Raw genomic sequence first — 9,685 nt, 5'->3', positions numbered from 1 at the left:
CTGAACTTTTATGCTCACAGCAACCACTCTACCACTTGAGCCACAGCTCCACTTTTTTGCCTTTTGGTGGTTGGAGATAAGAGTCTCACAGACTTCTGTGGCTTTGAACCATGATCCTAAGACCTCAGCCTCTGGAGGTAGCTAGCATTAAAGGCTTGGACCACAGGTACCTGGCTTCTAGCCCTGGTGTTTGCTTGTTATTTTCAAGTTAGGGTCTTCCTGCTCTGGTATGCTCTTGGGCACAACCCAGCCAGGTGAAGCTTCCTGGTAGCTAGGGTAGCAGATTCAGGCCACTATGATCAGCTCTTTGTTGGAGAGGTCTCTTGATTTTTTTTTTTTTTTCCTGCTTACAATGGTCTCAAACCTCAGTCAACAATCTCAGCCTCCCAAGTAGCTAGGGTTACAGACACCTCCAGCATCCAGATCAATTTCACCTTAGGTTGGGCAATTATCTATATTTCTCTTAGCCTCAATTTCTTTATCTCTGCTATGGAGTTGAAAACAGCAATTTCTATGGGGCTGATGAAAAGATTAAATAGAGACCACGGGTAAAGATTGGGTACAAAAATAGGGGAGGAAACTAAGTTGGGGGAGCTAAGGAGGAGTCTGAATACAGGTGCAGTGTGTGCCAGAGACCTGGGCTCCCAAAGCCTTGAGAAGTGGTGTCCTGCAGATGAGGGGAAGTTACCCTACCCACTCTGACCCCCTCCTCTGCACAGGGCCTGGTCCCTCCCATGCCCATCCTGGGCAGGCAGCCAGGCAGGGAGCTGGAAAGGTGCCCACTGAGTATTCAGAGGCCAAAAGATGGGCACCATCCAGTTGGCAGAGGGAGAGGCAGCTGGCCCAAGAGGGAACAAGTCAGGGTGCCGACTGCTGGGGTCGTGTGCCCAGCCGGTGTGGTGTGTTGTCGGGTACATGGCTCTTGGCTGCCCTCCGGAGCTGTCCAGCTGGAACTTGGAAGGTCCCCTCCCCCAGCCCTGGCTCTGTCACCTGAGTTACTGAAGCTGGACATTGATCGGTAAGGGGTATCTGGGACCTTGCCCCTAACTGGGCATGTGGCTGGTTTACAGGCAGGCCTGGAGGCAGGAAGGAAGGCAGGAGAGCCCAGATTAAGGCAGCCACTGGGTAGATCGAGAAGTGGGGAAACCGGTTTGTCATTTGGGCCACTTGGGGTGGGGTCTCCTCTCCTGGGCTCTCCGTGTGCCTGCCACTCTATCCTGTGGCCTTCAGCAGAGATATATGCACTGTGCTCTTTTCTCGCTGGTCTGAACTGACCTGGGGAATGCCAGGAGTAAGTAAAGGGAGCAGGGGGCTCAGCCCACCTTCTCCTTCCCAAGAGAGTCTGGAGGGAGAAGGGACTGGCCAGAAAGTCGGAGGAACTCAGGGATGCAGCAGTCTGAGCTGCTCAAAGAGGGGTGGGCGCCCACCTGGTCTGGAGCTGGAGAACTTGGAGAAGCCCACAGGTGAGCCAACCGGAGTGGACGGGGAAGGGGTGGGGCAGAGCCTTGCTCTGCGCTCGGCGGGCTGCGGTGGAGGTGGCAATGGCGCTGGCAGATACTGCAGAAGAAGGCGTGGTAGCCAGGAGCCAGTGGCTCAGGCCTGTAATCTAGCTATACAGGAGGCTGCGAACTGAGGATCCCAGTTCGAAGTCAGCCCGGACAGGAAAGTCTGCGAGACTCTTCTCTCCAATGAGCCGCTAAGTGGGAAGCAGAGCTGTGGTTGAAGTGGTAGAGTGCTAGCCTTGAACGCAAAAGCTAAGTGTCAGCTCTCAGGCCCTGAGTTCAAACCCCAGGACTCTGTGTGTGTGTGTGTGTGTGTGTGTGTGTGTGTGTGTGTGTGTCACTTGACAGAGGAGCACAGTCCCCCTCACTCCAGATCATGTAGCTGTGAAGCAGGGGCCACAAGCCAAAGTGGGGGGCTAGGAGGCCGTCCAGCAGGGAGCGCCGGGGAGCTGGGGCTGGGCAGCGTGCAGGGGCCGGAGGTGAGGGGGGCGCCCACCGAGGCCGGGCACGGGCCGGACTCTCCGGGCCTCTACAACCATCGCTGCCTTCCGAGGTCACCTTGGCTGAAGGGTGCCCCCCCCCCACCTTCCACGATTTTGCAACCTGTCCCACACCTTCCTCCCTGCCCCGCCTCCCCACGAGTGCTTTTCCATGCCAGGACTTGGGGACCCCCCCCCCCCCCGCCGCCGCCGCTTGCTGACCCGCTTCCTCCCTCCTCCCCCCGGCAGGGGCCTCCTCCGAGGCCAGTCCCGGGTCAATGTGTTCGTCTCCATTGTGGCTGGAGGATGGCTTGCAGTGGGGGGGGCGGGGGGAGGGGGGCGGGGCGGGGGTGGAGCAGGTGGAGGGGAGCGGGGGGGGGAGGGGGGGAAAGCGGGAGCGCGCCGCGGGGGTCCCGGGGTGCGGCTCCGAGGGCGCGCGGAGGCGCGGCGCCCCGTCCCCTCCCCCGCTCCCCCGCCACCCCCGGCGGCCCTTTGTACCATCCGGCCACCGCCGCGTGCGCGCGCCGCGCGCTCCCGCCCGCAGTGACACACCCGCGCCGGCCGCGCGCGCGCTCCGCTCTCTCTCCCTCTCTCTCCCTCTCTCTCACACACACACACACACTCGCTCTCGCACACTCGGTGACACGCCCGCGCGCGCGCTCGCGCGTGCACCCACACGCCCGGTACCGGCGCCCTCCCAGCTGGTCCACCCCGGCGGGGCCCGCGCCCCCGGCCCGCCCGCCTGGCACCGCGCCCCGGGGCTGGGGCCGAGCGAGGAGCCCGCGAGGCGGCGAGAGGGAGAGCGCCAGGCAGGCAGGCAGGCCGGCCCGGGGCCCCCGCCCCCCCGCGCCCCCGCCCGATGGGGAACGCTCAGTCCCAAGGCATGTCCCTGTCTCTCTCCTCCCTAATGTGCCTCCATGCTTAAGTGGAAGGTATTTCTGTTTTCTTTGTGTGTTTTCCCCTCGGCCGGGGGCGGGGGCGGCGGCCGGACCCGGGAGGCGGCGGCCCGCGGGGCCGGGGATGCTCGGGCCGCAGGTGGATGGGGAGCGGGGTGAGGGGATCGCCAGACGCCGGCCCGGGGAGGACCCCGGCGAGGGGGAGGGGGTGGGCAGGGGTTGGCGAGGCTGGGGGCCAGCAGGGGAGGGGGCCTTGCGGTGCCCCGGGGGAGGGGACCCGAGGGGCTGGTGTGGAGGAGGGGTGGGAGAGGAAGAGGAGGGTGGGGGAGGGGAGGGGTCCGACCGCGGTGCCCGGCCGGGGAGGCTGAAGGGGGATGGGAGGATGGGCAAGTGAAGAGCAGCACCCGCACCCCGGCCCCAGCGTGGGGTGCAGGGGTGGGGTGGGCCCGGGGCTAAGCCCCCTCCTCGGGAAAGGAAGGAAGGGGCTCGGCGTATTCCGGGGTGGTTTGGCTGCGTTGCCAGGATACCAGCCTTGTCTTCCACACCCCACCCCTGGCACCTCGAGGCCCTCGCCCTGGAGACCTCGGAGCCTCAGCAGCAGTTGCAGAAACTGGGGACCGGCGCCCCGCTCGGCTGGAGGGTGGGGAGGGCCCTTCCAGGGGGAGGGGCTGGGGAGGGGCTACTGGATCGTAAGCCCTCCCTCTGGAGAGGCCAGAGGGCAGGCAGGGGAGGGCGCCCCCAGCTGGGGACGGCTTTCTGGGAGAGTGAGGAGGTAGGGACTGTGGGGGGTGGGGGGAGGGGCAGGGGGAGGGCTGAGGGGGAGAGGGCGGGGCTGGGGAGGGGACTCGCCCTGCTCCCCCCCTCTCCACGCACTCCCCCCCGGCTACGTCAGAAGCTCCCGGGCCAGCTCCGAGTCCCGTCGGTGGGGGCAGCAGGATGCTGGTGGCAGCCGAGGGGGCCGGCCGGGTGCCTCCGCAGCTCGGCTGGCAGGGCCCGGCGGGGCGTGTGCGGCTGCTGGTGCGCGCCCCCCGCCCCACGCCTCCCCATGCAGCCCTGGCAGTGCCTCCGGCGCTTCGCCCTGGCCTGGTGGGAGAGGACCGCCGAAGGCCGTGCCCGCTCCCCCAGGGAGGAGGCTGGACCGAGGGACGCTGGGGGCCGAGGGGAGCCAGGTGAGCCGGACGGATCAGCGGTGTGGACAAGGAGGGGAGCCCGGCTTGGCTTTGCAGCCCCCTCTCTTCAAAATACCGCAAGGCCAGGAGGTCCTGCAGCCCCCAACTTTGAAGATAGTGGGGGTCCCCTAGCTGGGAGTTTATGGCTGAAGCCCTTCAAAAACGAGAGATGCACTAGCTTCAGTCTGGGAGAAAGGCAAAGAAAGTGGGGGGTAGGGAGTTGGAGGAAGCTGAACCGACTTTGGATCTGTGGGTCTAAATGTTCCTTGAGGTGGGTTCTGGAGTTTGGAGGGGCGGTGGTTAAGGGATCTTCTTCCCCAATGTGGGTATCTTGGTCTGGGTGACCTTGAGCCATCTGCCTTGCTGTCTAACTCTGTGCCTCAGTTTCTCCCATTCCTTTCCCTATCCCTCTAGTTGGTCTTTAAAAATTGATGATGCATTTGATGGAGTCTCGGCGTGGAAATGTGCGGTTGTCATCCCTGGTGGCAGCTGGGATGGTGGCGGTTTCTGGCATGGTTTTGTGTGTGTGTATGTATGTGTGTGGGGGCAGTTGTGTCTGGGGGGGGGGTCTCACCGGTGCTGGTTGGTGTTGGGGCTACTCTGGGTAAAGGGTCAAGGGCTGCATTCATATGGGAAGAAGTGTTCCAGGCATGCTGAGAGTGGACCAGAAAGGCTTAGCAGGTGACTGTGTAGAAGCAAGGGATGGGAGTGAAGGCTCTGGGCAGAAGGGGAAGGGGCTTCCAGAATAATATGCCCCCCCTCAACTCCCCACCCAGACTGCCTGGCACCCAGGCACCACTGGCAGCAAGTGCAAGGCTTTGCCCTGGCTTCCTGCCACCCTGCCTTGGGGACAAGAGGGTCTTTGTCCGGTGTCCCCCTCCAAGCCTGCTCCTTCCGCCTTTTCCATGATGACTGCTTCTCTGTGATGACCCTCAGGGCTGGGATGGAGATGTGCTGGGTCCCCCTTCAGGTTCCTAGGGTGGAAGAGGCAACTGTGGTCTCAGGCAGGGAGGGTACCTTCCTAAGCAAAGGGCCTTAGAATGAGCCCTCTGGAGGGCTCCTCATCTCATGCTTTTACCTTACTACTCTGCTTGTCGAGTGCCAGGAGGTCTGGATCTTCATGGCCTGATTTCTGCATGGCTCCAGGCTTTTTAAAGAGGTATAGCAGACCTGCCAGGGCACAGGACCTCTTGGATGCTGTCTCTCTGTCTCTCTCTCTTTGGCCAGGGATGCACCCTAGGAAAAGGGTTTAATTAGAACCATTGATTCCTTCTTTGGCTGCGGGCATTGATCTCCACGGTGTGGTTGGAGCCTTGGGAGGGAGAGACAGGGAGGGCACGGTTGCTGTTCTGCCCAGTGCCAGCCTTAGCATTCTCTGCCAAACCCCAGCTTTGGAAGTGCTGAGGAGGAAGGACTGGGTTCTTTGAAGTAAGTACCTGGTCTGTTTAGCTCTCCCTCCCCACCCAGGTTAGGTCTTAGGGAAAGAAGATTTGAACTGTGGGAGCTGTGTTTGGGGCTAGAAGATGGACAGTTCCAACCATTTCTCCTCTGCATAGTGGACTGTGGGGGGGGTACAGGAAAAGGAATTGAGAGGGGTCCATCTTACCAAGGGGAGTCAGGAGGAATGGAGGGTAGAATGGAGCAGGTAGAATTAGGGAAGGATCCAGGACTGGCCGTAAAAGCTTCTCTTTCGAGGAATCCCAAGCACTTATCTCCTCCGAGTCCTGGCAAGGAGATCTGTTCTTCCTTCGTTTATGTCTTCCAGGCCCAGAGAGGGACCAAGACTGTCTCTAGATGTCCATCAGGCCCAGGTCTGGTGGGTGAGCTTGGCTCTTGACCTGGTAGCCCGGTCATGAGGCGTTGGGGATGAGGTTCCTGGCAGCCTAGGTTTGGTCTTTAGGGCTGGAGCGGTGGGGACAGGTCAAACCCCAGCCCCTGGTGCCTGCAGTTGGGGGGGGGGGGGGCTGGTGCAGGTGCAGCTTCAATGAGGCACTCAGCCGCTCTTTGAAGAATCTCTTGCTGGCTTCCCAGGGCCCATTCGAGCAAAGATAATAAAAATCTGGCCGTCAGCGGGTTTGAGGGCTGCACTCCCTTCCCCTGCTTTCATTCCAGGCTCTCAAAAGTGGAGATGAAGGCTTTGGATTTGGCTGAGAAGCAGTGCCTGCTTGCCCTGAGGGAGGGAGGAGGAAAGAGAGGGAAGCAGGGAGGGAGGATGGGTTTCCTGGCAGCCAGGGTAGCTGCTGGGGAGGTGGGTGGCGGCGGGGGGGGGGTGGGGGGGAGAAGACATGGTCCTCAACTCCTGCAGATAGCTTAGCACCTACTGTCAGGTCTCCTATACCCCCTACCTGGGGTCTGCACTGTCCTCCTGTTTCCCTCTATGCACTCTTGACCTCACAGCCCTCTTGGGGGACCCTCAGACCCCCCACCATCTCCCCAATCCATCAGTCTCCTCCTTATTTTCTTTCCCTCTCTGTCCCCATTTCTTTCACTCTGCCCTTCATGTGTTCTTTCTCTCTCTACTCCCCTGTCTCCCTGTCAACCTTCTTTAGTCTCCCCCTTCTCCCTCTGGCTGCCCCTCCCATCTGTCTGTCTTCTTTTCCTTTCCCTAGCAGCGGTCTTGCTTTCTAGGACTGTCTGGAAGGTTGAAGTCCAAATGGGAGGGGCCCGGGGGGGGGCTGGGGAGGAAGATGTGTGCTCAGAAAGCAGCCGCCGCCTCAGAATGGATGGGTCTGGGCTGGCTATTATAGTCTGTCAGGTGCCATAGTTATCAGTCCAGACAGCAGTAGGGGGATGTTGTGCACTTAGGGATGTGTGTGTGTGTGTGTGTGTGTGTGTGTGTGTGTGTGTGTGTGTGTGGTAAAGGCGCCAGCCCCTCCCTGCACCACAGTAGCACCTTGTTCTGACATTGGGCTCCCTTGCCTCATATACTTCAGGCATTCTGCTAGCTTCCATTTCCAGAGCAGATTTCGAGTTGCCCAGTGCTAGCCCCAAGCCCTTTTGTCCCCTCAGACTTTCAACTTTCCTGCTGCCCATGCTCACTGTTTCCTTGCAGACTGCCTCCTGCTCTGAGGAGAGGAGAAGGGAGAATGGAGAAGGAATCCAGGAAGCAGCTGGGTTCTATCCATTTCCCAACCCCTGGCTTCTGATAGGTTGAGCTGGAGCCCCAGTTAGGCCTGGGGTGGGGTGGGAGGGTGGCTTTTGCCCTGTTGTAACATCCCCCTCCCCCAGAAGAAAGACAAGACCATCCCCGAAAGAGTGTGGGACTGAGTCAGGAAACCTCGATCAGACCTAGCCTCAGTGCCCAGGTGTCTGTGTGACCTTGAGCAAGTCCCTTCCCAGTGCAAGCCTCTCTCCTCACCTGTGAAATGAGGGGGTGTGGGCTGATTCTCCTAGGTAGTCTTCCAATAATGTTGTGTCTCTCTCCTGGGTGAGCTGCATATGCTTTGCATATATTAATAGAGCCTGCTTGAAGGGGAGGACACCACCCACACTGGGCCCAGAGCTCCACCCCCTGTTCTAACTCCCCTTGCCCATTGGCCCAGGCTCCTACTGTCCCAGTTCCCCGGAAGGGGGGAAGCTGAGCATTCCCTGGGGAGGTGGGTCTGGCCGGGTGGCCTTCGTGGAGGGAATTCTGAAGGTCCAAATAGGAATCCAAGGGCCAAAGTCTCAATAGCACTCCCAGGGGCACTCTAGATTCTAGGAGCTTTACTGGGTCCTCCCAAGGCTTCACTGCCCTCCGCACCAGCCTCAGTCCCGCCTTGGTTCCTTCCATCCACATGGGGCATGGCTGGGGTACAATTTGGCAGCCTGGAGAAGGTAGTGTTGTACCATTGACTAATGAAGAGAACCTCTGAAGGAAGAAATACAAGTATCCTCTAGATCATAAACTCACCAAGGAGGGAAGGACTGTCATAGACAGAGGATCCTTTTCTCCTTCCTTCCTTCCCTCCCTGTCATGGGGCCTGAACTCAGGACCTAGGCACTGTCCCTGAGCTTTTGTGCTCAAGGCTGACACGCTACCACTTGAGCCACAGCTACATTTCTGGCTGTTTTTGTAGTTAATTGAGTTAAGAGTCTCAAGGACTTTCCTGCCTAGGTTGGCTTTGAACCTAGGTCCTCAGACCTCAGCCTCCTGAGTAGCTAAGTTTACAGGGGTGAGCCACTGGCCCCCGACTATGGATTCATTTCTAATCATGGAGTAGTTGTAAAGAATAAATGAGGTTGGGGGCTGGGAATATGGCCTAGTGGCAAGAGTGCTTGCCTCCTGTACATGAAGCCCTGGGTTCGATTCTCCAGCACCACATATGTAGAAAACGGCCAGAAGTGGCACTATGGCTCAAGTGGCAGAGTGCTAGCCTTGAGCAAAAAGAAGCCAAGGACAGTGCTCAGGCCCTGAGTCCAAGGCCCAGGACTGGCCAAAAAAAAGAATAAATGAGGCTGGGAAGGAATATAACTTAGTAGTAGAGTGCTTGCCTAGCATACATGAGGCCCTGGGTTTGATTCTATAGTACCACACATATACAGAAAAAGCCAGAAGTGGTGGTGTGGCTCAAGTGGTAAGTGCTAGCCTTGAGCGAAAAGAAGCTCAGGGACAGTGCCCAGACCCTGAGTTCAAACCCCAGGTAGGACTGGTAAAAAATAAAAAATAAAAAAAAATAAATGAAATACTAGATAAAAATGTTCAACACAGAACCTGACACTTAATAATAAATGGTACTAGAGAGGAGCTCAGAGACGTCTGCCTGAGCTTGAGACTTAGGATTTCCTAGAAGAGCTGTTTCTCCCATGCTCAGTTTGTGGTCCTCTATCTAACCCCTTGCCCCACACGTGCAGGGACTCAGAACCAGCCATTCTGGTATACCCTGCCATCATCCTTTCGTCTGAGAATGAGCAAACAGAGGGTTTGGAGGCTGGAAGCCTGCTTTTCTCTGCATAGGACAGCTTGAGAGGAAACAGGCCCACGCTGCAGCAGGAGAAATCAAGGTTAGATGGGAAGAAAAACTGTCCTGTGCATGAAGGTTTGCCACTTTCACATCAAGAATAGGTGCATGAATGCAGGTAGGCTAGTGTTATATTTGGTGGCACGGGGCTGGTCACTGTGACCTTCCAAGGTAACCTTTGGACATACTAAAGAATGTGACCATTGTGATTGGCTGAGTGCAGGAGTATGAGATGGGGAGGGGTCCAGAGAGGGTAGAGAACAGAAGGGCCTGGGAAGTTACTGTTCCGTTCTCCTAAGGCAGAGAGGTAAAGGTGCAGTGCTAGAGCTTGTTTACACTGGTATCAGGTTGTCTGTCTCCCCTGATGTTGTGTGACCTTGACAATTTCACTGCCTCCTCTGGTCTTCAGTGTCCTTGGTGGTATAGAGAAAGGCGGACTAGAGGGTATTTATGTTCCCTTCCAGTTGTCACCTCCTCTCCCCAGAGATACAGGAGCAATGGAGATTAAGGCCAAGATGATATTAGGTGCTGTGTGTGCTTGTATGTATGTACATACACACACAAAACATAGAATCTTACAAATACTCCTCCTGTTCCAAAGGCACACCTTGCTCCATCTTTCCTTTGGGCTAGAGAATCTGGCTGTTCCGCGCATCACAAACTCCCCGGTTTACTTCCCACCCGGGGAAAACTGTCTTT

At 58.2% G+C, this 9,685-nt stretch overlaps 1 protein-coding gene across 1 annotated transcript in view; it reads left to right on the top strand.

Annotated features, from left to right (window-relative positions):
* Positions 1 to 982: 982 nt before the first annotated feature.
* The window catches only part of Srcin1 (SRC kinase signaling inhibitor 1), a 73,503-nt gene continuing 64,800 nt past the window's right edge, over positions 983 to 9,685 (top strand). The window contains 1 exon segment of the mRNA XM_048365532.1: positions 983 to 1,463. Within this exon segment, the coding sequence (XP_048221489.1) occupies positions 1,283 to 1,463 (181 nt within the window). The 5' untranslated portion in view covers positions 983 to 1,282.

Source organism: Perognathus longimembris, chromosome 17 (genome assembly GCF_023159225.1).
Source record: "Perognathus longimembris pacificus isolate PPM17 chromosome 17, ASM2315922v1, whole genome shotgun sequence".
In the NCBI taxonomy this organism is placed as follows: domain Eukaryota; kingdom Metazoa; phylum Chordata; class Mammalia; order Rodentia; family Heteromyidae; genus Perognathus; species Perognathus longimembris.
This window is presented reverse-complemented; position numbering and strand designations above follow the sequence as displayed.